At 44.8% G+C, this 13388-nt stretch overlaps 1 protein-coding gene across 1 annotated transcript in view; it reads left to right on the forward strand.

Annotated features, from left to right (window-relative positions):
- The first annotated feature begins 3029 nt into the window (after positions 1-3029).
- Positions 3030-13388, forward strand: part of LANCL3 (LanC like family member 3) — a 97488-nt gene continuing 87129 nt past the window's right edge. Inside the window, exon 1 of the mRNA XM_027091229.1 lies at positions 3030-4018. Within this exon, the coding sequence (XP_026947030.1) occupies positions 3446-4018 (573 nt within the window). The 5' untranslated portion in view covers positions 3030-3445. The remainder of the gene's footprint in view (positions 4019-13388) is intronic.

A 13388-nucleotide genomic window follows, 5' to 3' on the forward strand; every position in this document is an offset into this window, starting at 1 on the left:
CTTTTTTTATGACCTAGCCTTGCATGACATGCAGTGTCATTTTGATCACATTCCATCGGTTACAAGTAAGTCATAAGCCCACTCAGATTCTGGAGTCATAAGCCCACTCAGATTCCCACTCAGATTCTCAGCCCACTCAGGGGGCACATACCTTACCTCCTGATGAGAGGAGTGTCAAGGTCACATTGTAGAGGACCATGTGGCAGAGCAGATATTGTTGGGGCCGTAGTTGGAAAATATAATCTCCCACACAGGGTTAGTTATTAAAAATAGAATGTGTGAAGTCACTGAATTCAAGGTAGAGTATAGAGGTCACCAGACTTTGTGGAGAAACAAAGTAAGGAGGCAGAAACTGCAGAATGTTTACATCTTCACATTCAAAAGAGCAAAAGGATCCAAGAAAACAGTGGGAGTTTAATCAAGTCAGGCTGAAGTTTCAATAAAGGCTTCACTGCATGCTACACCCCAGGTGACCTTGCTAACGGTTCTCTTACGGCAATTCATTCATCATTTCACAGACTTTTAGTGAGTGCCTACTCCATGTGCCAGGGACTATTCCAGGCTCTTGGTACACATCAGTAAATTAACGTGGCAAAAAGCCCTACCTTCACGGAGAGTATATTCCAGTGGAGTCATGATATTAAAATCAACAACACTGCTTGCCAATTAAGTAAATGACGATTAGAGGCGAGGCTTCACGTGGTCTGACTAGCTAACTTTGCCCTGAAGAATGTTCTGCGCCGAGAATTTGCCAGGTAACTGTGCAACAAAGTGGCAAGGTCTTTGGGAAAGACGTTTACAGGTAAAAGGGTTAATTTCTCCTGTGAGTTTAAGTGGGCTTCTAGATACCACTAATTTCTTGCTTCTCCCACCCCAGGCTGTTTCTCATCCATCTTGTGACCTTTGTTCTACTTGTGGGCATCACTGCAGAAAAGAAACCCCTAGGAACCCTAATACTTCACCCCACCCTGTCTACACACCCTTTGTCATGTAGCTTTGGAGTTACATAAAGACACCTTGTATTTCCTGAGGTAATTTGCCAATAGAATAAGGCAGACAAGAGCGTGTCAGCTCTGAGACCAGACCTAAAGAAGTCTTGCATGTTTCCTCTTGTGCTCTGGCCCCTCTGCCATTGCCATGCAGTCATGCCAGCGTTGAACTGCTGCAGGATGAGACACGTGGACCACAGCCCAGTCAACCCAGTCTCCCAAGCAACAGCCAGCCCACCCCCAGAGCGCAGCCAAGATCCCAGACGCGTGAGCAATAAACTTATTATGATACGCTACAAGATGTTGTGATTGCTTGTCATGCAGCATTTTTTGGCGGGAGGTGGGAGGGGAACACAACTTGGAAAAAAGCAGAGCTCCTTCTCTCGGACACCTGCTTCCATTTTATTTTGAAGGCAATCAGCCCAAGTCCCTTTCATTGCTGCTGCTGCTGCTACCTTGGTGCTGGGCTGTGTGGAAGGATAATCAGAGCCAGAATGAACAGAGTTGCCTCTAGATTCATGACGAGGGTGAGGTGGGGAGGAATAAAGTAGAATAAGGCTTCATTTCTGCTTATGCAGGTTTGCAGTTGATGACTCCTTGCCCAAAGGGGCAAAAATCACTCCTAATGCCTACTACGACTGAGGGATGAGCAAGAAGCCCCAAGGAGAAACAGAACATTCCAGATGCTCCTTTGATACCGTTAGCCCATCACACTCCCTGCCTAAAAGTGGACTTAGCTTTTTATTATTATAATGAAAAATGAACCTGTTTCGGCACGTTACAGGAGAACGGAGGCCATGCCATCCGCTCTATGGATGTGTCAGTCCTGGCGGTCACCTTGGCAAACTGAACTTCTCCAGAATACATCAAGCAAGGACAGAGGGGCAGCCTATTTAATCTCTGCTTCCAAATCATTGCGACAATTAACACTTTTCAGGAAAACAATTACCTCCAAGCAAAACTGGCCTTTCAAGTAAGTGGAGTTGCTGCTCTCCCAACAAAGTGTCAGAAACTTTTCCAGGAGTCACTCATTCTTTTGGGTCTTGCACCGTCCCTATCAAAATGCAAACACCCCTGCGAAAGGTGAGCTCTTTGGCCTTCACTAGTCAACACTTTGGGAAAGGAAGAATTCTTTCAAAACAGCTGACCAAAAGAAAGGCAATTCATGTGTTTAATTGTTCATTTTCTGTCTTTCCCACTGGACTGTAAGCTCCAAGAGGTCTAGGACCATGTCTATTTTGTTTATCCATCTATTTTCAGGGTCCAGGACCCATACGAGACACTCAATACGCCTGCGGCGGGTGGGGGGGGGGCGGAGGAGCAGACGGGAAGAAACATGGGAAGGAAGGAAAGGAGGGAAGGAAGTAACTAAGGACACACAGAAAAGGGTCAAAACGCCTAATTAAAATTCTCAGCAGCGTTTACCCTTATATTCACTAGTTAATGGCCTCAAGACATTCATGGGGCGCTCACTACGCATGAATGGGGGTCGGGGGCGGTCTCTAGAGTAGGAGAAAGACCCCCATCCCTTACCTTATCCTGGTGTGGGTCTTTGAACTTTTACTCCTGGATAGTCCAAGAAAAACAACACGACGGCCAAGGCCGAGAACAAATTACCCTATGGGGCATTTCACCGTTTTACTGCACGAAATGTGCGTGATGCATTCAAATCCCTCAGCCTTGGGGATGAAACACTCAGAATGAGAAAGCCAAGTTGACCAAGACGAAAAACAAGTTTCAGGAGGGCGCTCAGTTTTTTCCCAGTAGCCTCTACTAGTTGCGTGGCTTCTCGACCTTTACTGTGCATGAGAATCACCTGGGGATCTTGCTAAACATGCTGATTTTGATTCACTAATCAAAGACTGCTGGGGTGAAGTCTGAGCTGCTGCATTTTTAACATGCTCCCAGGTGATGCTGATCTGCTAACTCGAGGAGGGCCACCCTGGAGTACACGAGGGATTCGAGGTCTTCACCTCCGCCGCCAGGTGTGCGTATACCCAGCCTCAGCGTTCCGGATCGGTGTCCCGCGCGTTCCTGGCCTTCCGCCGAGAGGGGAGGAGCCGGGGGCGGAGCGAGAGGAGTGGCGCGGCCCCCGCGTGGGTCCTGCCGGAGATCACCTCGGCCCCTAGGAGAGGCGGCCGAGCTGCGGCGGCGCAGGAGGGGGCGGGTTCGGCAAGGGCGCGGCCTCTGTGAGGGGAGCGCGAGACGCGCATCCCCCGCGCTCGCCGGGGCCACTCGGGAGCCTCGCGGCGATCCGGTGCCCCACTTGGCAATCCGCTCCGCGCTCCTTCCTCGCGCCCGCCTCCTCTTGTCACCTCCCGTCTCAGCCTCCTCGCTCCATTCCGGCCGCATCCACCGCCATCCGAGTGCCTCAAAGAGCGAGAGGTGGTGCGCGGGACCGCAGGGCGCGCCCTCCGGCAGACCCCAGCCCGGCCTTGGCGGGCACGGGCGGCAGCATGGACACCAAGCGCTGCTTCGCCAACCGCTTCGATGACTACCAGGGCAGCCTGCTGGCGGGCCAGTGCGAGGAGGCGGTGGCGCCCTTGGTCACCGCCACCATCGAGCGCATCCTCCAGGAGCTGCCCCCGCTGGGGGGCGGCGCTGAGGGCCGGGGGGCGGCGGCCGCGGCCAGCAGTTGCCAGGGAGGGCTGTACGGCGGCGTGGCCGGGGTGGCCTACATGCTCTACCACGTCTCTCAGAGCCCGCTCTTCGCCGCGGCCCGGGAGCGCTACTTGCGCTCGGCCAAGCGCCTCATCGACGCGTGCGCCCGCGCCGAGGAGTGGGGCGAGCCGGACGCCGACACCCGCGCCGCCTTCCTGCTCGGGGGCGCGGGCGTGTACGCCGTGGCCACGCTTGTGTACCACGCCCTGGGCCGGTCCGACTACGTGCAGCCGCTGGGCAAGTTCCGGTCTCTGTGCGCCGTCTGCGCGCCGGTTTCCTTCCTCGAGTGCGGCTCCGACGAGCTGTTCGTGGGCCGCGCGGGCTACCTGTGCGCCGCGCTCGTGCTCAAGCAGAAACTCGCCCAGGAGGTAAGAGGCAGCCCCGGCCGCGAGGCGGCGCTCGCCGCCTGCCCGGCCCTGCCCCGCCTCCCTGCCCCGAACTCGCGGCTCCGGGAACAGCGTCCCTGGCTGTTCTCCACCTCTCTTTGTTACTCTTTGTCTGACATTGTCGTTTCTTGAGTCCCTTCAGGTTTATCTCCTGGCTTTTTCCCTCTCCCTCTTCTCCCCCCACCCACGCTCAGTCTCTCGGTTGGGATTCTGAGCCTTCGCGCTTTGCTCGTGTTTTACGGCGGACGCGGCACCTCCCCAAAAGCCTCTTTGCCCAGTCGTTTTCTGGAGGCCCTTTCAAGTGAGATATTTTTTAATCCCAAATGAAAGAGATTTCCTTTCCTTTGACCCTCCTGTCAAAAGCTGAAGCACCCTCGAATGTTAGAGTAGTAGAAAATAATAGAAGTTTGGGGGACTGATTATGCTATTATTGTTTCCATCATTAAGGTGAAGGTAAGTGGCTTCTGCGACCCCCAGGTCTGTAACCCAGAATAACTGCCCAGCTATAGGTCTGATGTGCTTCCTGTGTTGCTTTCTATTCAGTTCATTTTATGGCTCTCATAAAATGCATATCTGATGGGGTGTCCTCTTTTAAATAAATGTAGACAGAATTTTACCCCATTGGAATCGAATGTGTTTTTGTTTTTTTCATTTTCAAATGCGTCTTTAGGATTGTCAAGACGACAGCATACTTGACAGGGCAGGTTTTCTTAATGAATAGCTTTCCAGTGGCTCCTTGAAGTGAATTGGATTTCACAACTGCATATGGGGTGTGTTTTTTGTTTGTTTCGGATTCACTTTGAATACAGCCTGTGGATATTAGAAGAGAATGTGCCAGTTCCTATAGAGTAGGAAAAAAAAATCCTCCAAAGGATCATAGTAACTAGAGCTGAAAGAGAGGTACTTTCATTCATAACCCACTGGAGCCAAATATTGTTCTAGGGAGGAAGTGACACATTTAACTTGGCTCTGTTTGGACGAGAGCGGCGTTTGAAGAAAAATTAAAGGCACACAGTGTTTTTAAAGTGTAATTAACTTAGATAACTTCTACAGAGGCAGGCTTGATTTTTGTTTTAATTTATAGCAGGTTAATTCAAGTGAGAAAAAAGATTACTAAAGACTGCACTGTGCTAGCAGGGAAGCAAAGGGCTGTGTGACAAAGTTGTCTTGAAATAGTTCACTCTGCTTCTGAGTCATTGTTATCTGCTGGCGGTTTCCCAAGGGCCCTTCCAGTTGTATAAAACCTTTGAGAAGGCCACAGGGCGATTTACATATCATTTACATTATATTTGCATCTGCTTCTCAGACCTTGCTGTCTGGCGGCAGGCAATTTTCAAATTGTGCGGGTTCCCCCCCCCCAGTTGTTTTCCTTAAACTTGCTGCTTTCCCTTTCTTTGCTTTTCTCTGGAATGGAATGGCAGAGTGGGAGACCCATCAGGCTACGCAGGTGGCAACAGATCAGAAGGACTCCTTGCCCCAAGACTGGTGGCCCAGGGCCAGTCTGCAGTGCTGATCCACAAAGACATTTATTAAGACCTCTCTTTTGCCCTGCTGCCAAACCAGGTCTCTCTTCTTATACTAATCAAGTTGAGGTGCTCTGGCCTCTGCTCCCAGGACATAGAACAAGCGCTGAGAGTAAAACAAAAAACAAAACAAAACCCATCTCTTAGCCTGAGCAAATCAGCTAGTCTCAGTGCCGGCCTCAGCTGTGGTAACCCCAAAAGTTCAGGCTTGAAAGGCGCAGGGCAGAGGCTAAGCACGCCAGACTGGAAGCCCTTTGAGGGGAAAATACAAGTTTTCTGCACCATCCCCACCCCCACGTCCTAGCCTGCATATGGCTTTGCCCTCAGTAGATGACCCATAAGCCTTGAGTAAATTGAATTGTGAACTTCTCTCATTTCTCTATAATGTGTCATTCTGTCCTGGGTTTCTTTTCCTCCAATGTCATTTATATTGACTTTCCTCTGGCTCGGTTACCACCCTAGTCTAGCTCGGCCCTACCCTACTAGGCACATCTTTGCCACCTCATAAGTAGCTGAATGAATGAATCACCCTATCCTGGGATTAGTGCAGTATATGTACTCTGAGCTGGCTTCTCTCACTCAAGCCGTTCCACGTATCTCTGAGACCCTAGGTTTCTTTAAAACACTTTTCATTATGTCACTACCCTGCTCAACATCCTGCAGTGGCTCCCTATTACCTTTTCTCTAGTGGCTGCTCATCTCACTCGCCGTTAGACCTAAGATCCTTAAAATGGCTGACGAAGCCCCATGTGACCCGGCCCCTGCTTACCTATTCTACTTTTTGCTCACTCGGCTTCAAGCAGACCAGCCTTCTTGCTGTTTCAGGTATTTATTGTCTCAGAGTGTTTGTACTCTCTGTTCCCTCTGCTTGGAATACTCTTCCCCTAGCTATTTTTATGGTTAGCTCCCTGACCTTGTCCAAGTTAGCTCCTCAATGAGGCCTTCCCTATCCACCCTATTTGAAACTGCCACCTGTCCCCTGACTTATGCCCCTTTCTTACTGCATTTTACTTATTTTGTTTATGTCGTTTTTTAAAATAACAGAACATACTTTATTTTTTAAATTTATTTATTTTTGGCTGTGTTGGGTCTTCGTTGTGGTGCGTGGGCTTCTCACTGCGGTGGCTTCTCTTGTTGCAGAGCACAGGCTCTAGGCGCCCAGGCTGCAGTAATTGTGGCACGTGGACTCAGTAGTTGTGGCTCGCAGACTCTAGAGTGCAGGCTCAGTAGTTGTGGCGCACGGGCTTAATTGCTCTGTGGCATGTAGGATCTTCAGGACCGGGGCTCAAACCCGTGTCCCCTGCATTGGCAGGTGGATTTTTAAGCACTGCACCACCAGGGAAGTCCCTGTTTATGTCTTCTTAATTAGAATGTAAGTTCCATAAGAGTAGAGAGTTTTTGTTTGATTTCTGTACTTAAGCATTAAGACAGTGCCTGGTATATATCTGGGTACTCAACTTGCCTTGTTTTGGTGGTGCAAATATTATCTACTCTGTGGCTTGCTTCATCACTCAGTTTTAATGGCGTCCCATTTATCAATATCTTCCTTTATGGTGGTGCTTTTGGTGTTAATGTTTAAACAAATCCTTTCCTATTTCAATAAAAACTTTAAAAAAATCCTTTCCTACTGCCAAGATAACAGTAAATATTGGTTGAATGCGTGAATAAATGAATACTAGTTTCGTACAAACTTGACCTCAAATCAAACTTAACCACTAGACCAGTGTTTGTTCAACTTTAACATTATAGGCCTCACCTGCAGATCTTGTTAATAAAATACAGATTCTGATTGAGCAGGGCTGGGATCGGGCCTGAGATGCCGCATTTCTGACAAGTTCCCGGGTGATGCTGATGCTGCTGGTCCAGGGACCACACTTTGACCAGCAAGGCAATACAGTGCTGCATAGATTTCGGCATTATACCAGCCACGTCTATTAAGACACCGTTTTGTGAAGCTTGATATATTTATTTATAAGGCTTTAGTTTAGAATACTGATCACTATATCCTCCATGCTTTCATTATAAGGATCCGCAAGAGGAATTTCTGTCAGGGCTTCGAAACAGGAAGAGTTGAGCTCCTCCTGGAAATGGATTGAATTTTTTAAATCTCCAGGATAAACTGTGTAACTGATTGTGTTTCTCACTTTATGGTGGCTACTAGGAAGCATATGGTAGAATCGTGGTCCAGGTAGCTTATGTACAATACCTTATCACGTGTATTTTTGCATACTAGACTTTGCCCTGGGTTTATCTCATTTTTTTCGTCTTTCATTTACAGTTTTCTGAATTTTCTTCCTTACATTTGATTTTATTATTTTTGTTTATAAGATTCATACATTAAAGAAAGTGTGTATATGTAGAGAGAGAGACAGACAGACAGAACGAACCACTCTCTCCAGGTAATATACTTTTGGTTAATTTGGCCCTCCTGGAAATACTCAAGGGAAATAGCTTAGAGGGTTTGTTGGGCAGATAGCCTTGAGCAACACAGCACTAAAGTCTTAAGAAATCACACCATAAATACTTGCATTGGGTCTATTCTGCTTTCCAGATTGGTGGAAATGTTGCAGGGAAAAGGAAGTTAGAAAGTATGGTGGAGGGATTAAGGGGGAGGCCTAGGGACCACAGTTAAAATAATAACTTTTGCCCCCTGGTGACCTTGGACAAATAATTTAACATCTTGGAGCCTTAATTTCCTCGCTTGTAAAATGGATTAATAATAGCTTCCTCCTTCGCTTAGTCGGTCATTCATTCATTCAGTGAATGTCAGGTTTCCACGTGTGCCAGGCACCTTGCTAGATGCCAGGATTGAGCAGTGAACAAAAATCAATATATAGTTATGTTGTCAGAAGGGCTTGGAAGGAGGTAAACAGGAAATAAGTGCAGGTGGGGCGGGAGAGGGGAGGGGTGCCGCCTGGCATACATTAGCGGGGAAGCGTTCTCTGCGGAGGTGATGTCCTAGCTCACCACTGAAGCATGAGAATGAAGTGGCTGCCTTAAGGGCAGGCATTCCAGGCCTTGCTGTTCCTAGGGGATAGCAAGGACAAAGCCCCCGAGGTGGGAAAGTGCTTAGAGATTTCGAAGAAAAGGAAGGTGGCCTGCCCAGCTGGAGCAGAGTGCGCAAGGGCTAGAGGGCTGGAGACCAGGTAGGAGCTGTGAGCAGGGGAAAAGCAGATCCTGCAGGGCCGGGGCAGTCCAAGTTAGGAGTTCGCACTTGTTTCAGGTTGAAACGGGAATGTCTTCATCTTATTCACCTTTCAAAAGAAGATTTCCCTGGTTTTCTGTGTAGATAATGGGTTGACCAGTATTAAGAAGGGTCACAAGGGGGGCTGATTAGAGGGGGTCTAAACCCCTTTTGTGCCAAGGACTCCTTTGTAAATCTTGTGAAACCTACAGTACCTCTTTTTCAAGGACATTTTTAGATGCATAAAATACACAGGATTACAAAGGAAGCTAATTATATTAACATTCGGTTACCAAAACATTTAAAAAATGTGTGATGCAGTAGCATACGTGCTGGTTGATTAACACATTCAATAAGGTTTTGCAGCGGGGTCTAAGGATGATTGTACACTTGTATCATGAGGGTCAATGATATTTCAAGATATCTTCAACAACTGCAGCGTGACATGAATATATCTGTGATTTCTATAGGTGGCAAAGTCACAAGTACTCCTGGGTGGTTCGTGGTCTGCATTCATAATGAAAGGAAATGTCAAGTTGTTTAAATAAGATTGGAGAAAATATAGATGTGATTTTCTTTTCCCAAAGGGGACTGTTCTGGAAGTTGCTGCAATGACTCACCCTAGATAAAGTGCCTAGTGTAGTGCTTGACACAAAGTACCTGCTTAATGAGATCAATGGTATTTCCCTTTGCACTACTAACAAAAAATCAAAAGTGATTCTGAACATCACATAGAAAATTATACCCAATACAAGGAATCTATCTTACTGCCATGATTAAAGGAAAACACCTTTTGCCAGATTGTTAGTTGTGTCCTTAGCTCATTGCTAAGGCAGGTGGTTGGCAGCTGTCTAAGCGGGGATGCCTTTAGCTGCAAATAATGGAATGTCCAGTGGAAAATGATCTAAATCAGGTAACCGGGCCACACAGCAGGGGGTGAGCGGCGGGCAGACGAGAGAGCGAAGCTTCATCTGCTGCTCTCCATCGCTCACATTACCACCTGAACCATTCCCCCCCTCTCCCCCCCCACCCCCGTCCAAGGAGAAATCGCATTCCACGAAACTGGTCCCTGGCGCCAAAAAGGTTGGGGACTGCTGATCTAAATAATGGGAACAGTATTACCTCACTTGACAAGGAGTGTAGAGCTAGGTCATTCCAGGATTGGTTCAGCAACTCAGGAAAATCATGAGAACCCAAGCCCTTTCTGACCTTTTTCTCTGCTATTCTGGGTGTCTGAGCTGTATCACTCTTCAAAATTGCAAGATGGCTGCTGCCATTCCAAGCATTGTGTTCCCATACAACTGGGTCTGAGGGTTTTTTCTTTGAATTTTTTTTCTTATCATATGGAACATTCTATCCTTGAAGAATTTCCCTTCTGCCTCATTGCCCAGCAGTTGGTCAACAACCCAGCACTGGCCACTTCTGGTTTCTGGGGATGCCAAAAAGGCTAATATCCTTCATTTCTAACCTCTGACCTCTAGTGGATACAGGTTCTGACAAGAAGAAAGGGGAGGGCAATGGCTGTTGGGTCGTTACCAAAGTGTCTGCCCCTTGGCTCCCTTACCCAGGTCTGTCTCATGACCTCCCACTTGGCTATTGTGAATAATGCTGCAATGAACATGGAGACGCAGATATCTCCTCCAGATCCTGTTTTCATTTCATTTGGATAAATGCCCAGAAGTGGGAATTCTGGATCATATGGTAGTTCTAGTTTTACTTTTTTTGAGGAACATCCATACTGTTGTCCGTAGTTGTCGTAGCAACTTACATTCCTGCCAACAGTGTACAACAGTTCTCTTTCTGCATCCTCACCAGTACTTGTTATCTCTTGCCTTTTTGCTGATAGTCATTCTGACAGGTGTGAGGAGATACCTCATCGTGGTTTTGATTTGCATTTCCCTGATAGTGATACTGAACACCTTTTCATCCAACTGCTGGCTGTTTGTATGTCTTCTTTGGAGAGATGTCTGTGCAGTTCCTCTGCCCATTTTTTTAATTGAGTTGTTTGTTTTGCTATAGAGTTGTATGAGTTCTTTATATATTTTGAATATTAACCTCTTATGGTTCACAAATATTTGCTCCTATTCCATAGGTTGCCTTTCCTTTTTGTTAGTAGTTTCTCTTTGCTGTGCAGAAGCTTTTTAGTTTGATGTAGTTCCACTTATTTTTGACTTTGTTCCTTGTGCTCTTGGTGTCATATCCAGAAAATCACGGCCAAGACCAGTGTCAAGGAGCTTTTCCCCTATGTTTTTTCCCAGGAGTTTTACATTTTCAGGTCTTATGTTTAAGCCTTTAATCCATTTCAAGCTAATTTTTGTAAGTGGTGTAAGATAGGGGTCCAGTTTCATTTTTCTGCATGTGGTTATCCAGTTTTCTCAATGCCATTTATTATTGAGACTATCATTTCCCCGTTGAGTATTCTTGGCTCCCATATCAAGTATTAGTTGACCATATATGTGAGGGTTTATTTATGGGCTTTTGATTCTGTTCCATTGGTCTGTGTGTCTGTTTTTATGTCAGTATGATACCATTTTGATTACTATAGCATTGTAATATAGTTTGAAATCAGGAACTATGATGCCTCTAGCCCTGTTCTTTTTTCTCAAGATTGCTTTGGCTATTCGGGGTCTTTTGTGGTTCTGTATGAATTTTAGGACTGTGTTTCTCTTTCTGTGAAAATGCCATTGGAATTTTGATAGCAATTGGATTGAATCTATAGATAGCTTTGGGTAGTATGGACATCTTAATATCATTCCTGATCCACAAATACAGGATCTCTTTCCATTTATTTATCTTTAATTTCTTTCATCCAAGTCTTAACAGTTTTCAGTGTATAGATCTTTCACCTCCTTGGTTAAATTTATTCAGAAGTATTTTTTTTTGATGTTATTATTATAATGGGATTTCTTTATTTTTCAGATAGTTTTTTTAGTGTACAGAAGCACAACTGATTTTTGTATGTTGATGCTGTAACCTGCAACTTTACTGAATTCATTTATTCTAGCAGTTTTTTGGTAGACTCTTTAGGACTTTCTATATATATGATTATGATTATATCATCTGCAAACAGACAATTTTACTTCTTCCTTTCTGATTTGGATACCTTTTATTTCTTTTTATTGCCTAATTGCTCTGGCTAAAACTTCAGTACTATGTTGAATAAGAGTGAGAGTGGGCAGCCTTGTGTTGTTCCTGATCTTAGAGTAAAAGCTTTCAACCTTTCACCATTGAGTATGATGTTAGCTGTGGGCTTGTCATATATGGTATTTATTATGTTGAGGTATATCCTGTCTATACCCAATTTATTCACTTTTTATCATTAAAAGATGTTGAATTTTGTCAGATTCTTTCTTTATCTGCATCTATTGAGATGATCATTATTTTTATCTTTCATTATATTAATGTGATGTATCACGTTTTTAGAGGAAAACATTTTTTTATTTACTCATTCAGTTACTTATTGAACAGACTATGTGCCATGCAGTGTCCTTTGTACTATGTATTCATTTTTATTTTCATTTTTTCAGCTGTACTGAAGTATAATTGACAGAATTGTAAGATGTTTAAAGCGTACATCATGGTGACTTGATATATGTAAACATTGTAAAAGGATGCTCACCATATAGTTAATTAACACATCCATCACCTCACATATTTGCATTTGTTGAACCATCCTTGCATCCCAAGGATCAATCCTACTTGATCCTTGGGTATGATCCTATTAATGTGCTCCTGAGTTCAGTTTGCTAGTATTTTGTTGAGAATTTTTACATCTCTATTCATCAGGAATATTGGCCTGTAGTATTCTTTTCTTGTAGTGTTCCTATCTGGCTTTAGTATGAGAGTAATGCTGGGCTCATAAAATGAAGTCGGACATGTTCCCTCCTTCTTTTGGAAGAGTTTGAGAAGGACTGACATTAATTTTTCTTTCAATGTTTGGTAGTATTCACTAGTGAAACCATCTTGTCCTGGACTTTTCTTTGTTGAGAGGTTTTTGATTACTGATTCAATATCCTTAGTCATTATTAGTCTGTTTAGACTTCTATTTCTTCATGATTCAGTCTTGGTAAGTTGTATGTTTCTAGGAATTTATCCATTTCTTCTAGGTTGTCCAATTTGTTGGCATATAATTGTTTATAGTAGTCTCTTATATTTTGTATTTCTGTGATATCAGTTTTAGTGTCTCTTTAATTTCTGATTTTGGGTCTTCTCTCTCTTTTTGTCTTAGTCTAGCTAAAAGTTTGTCAATTTTGTTTGTCTTTTCAAAGAACCAATTCTTAATTTCATTGATTCTTTTCTCATATTACTCCTGTTCTCCATTTCATTTATTTTGGCTCTAATGTTTGTTTATAATTTCCTTCCTTCTGCTAACTTTGGGCTTGGTTTTTTTTTTTCTTTTTCTGGTTCCTAGAAGTGTAAATGTTAGGTTGTTTGAGAGTTTTTTTCCTGAGTTTTTCTTAAAAATTATTACTGTCATACTCACAAGGTAAACACAAACAATAAGAGGATACAGAAAGATATACAGGCATACCTCAAAGATATTGTGGGTTCAGTTCCAAACCACTGCAATGAAGCGAATGTCTCAGTGAAGCAAGTCACATGAAGTTTTTGATTTCCCAGTGCAGATAAGTTATGTTTGCTCTTA

This window comes from Aethalodelphis obliquidens, unplaced genomic scaffold, assembly GCF_003676395.1.
Source record: "Aethalodelphis obliquidens isolate GAN/ISIS:26980383/991018 unplaced genomic scaffold, ASM367639v1 scaffold71, whole genome shotgun sequence".
NCBI lineage: Eukaryota > Metazoa > Chordata > Mammalia > Artiodactyla > Delphinidae > Aethalodelphis > Aethalodelphis obliquidens.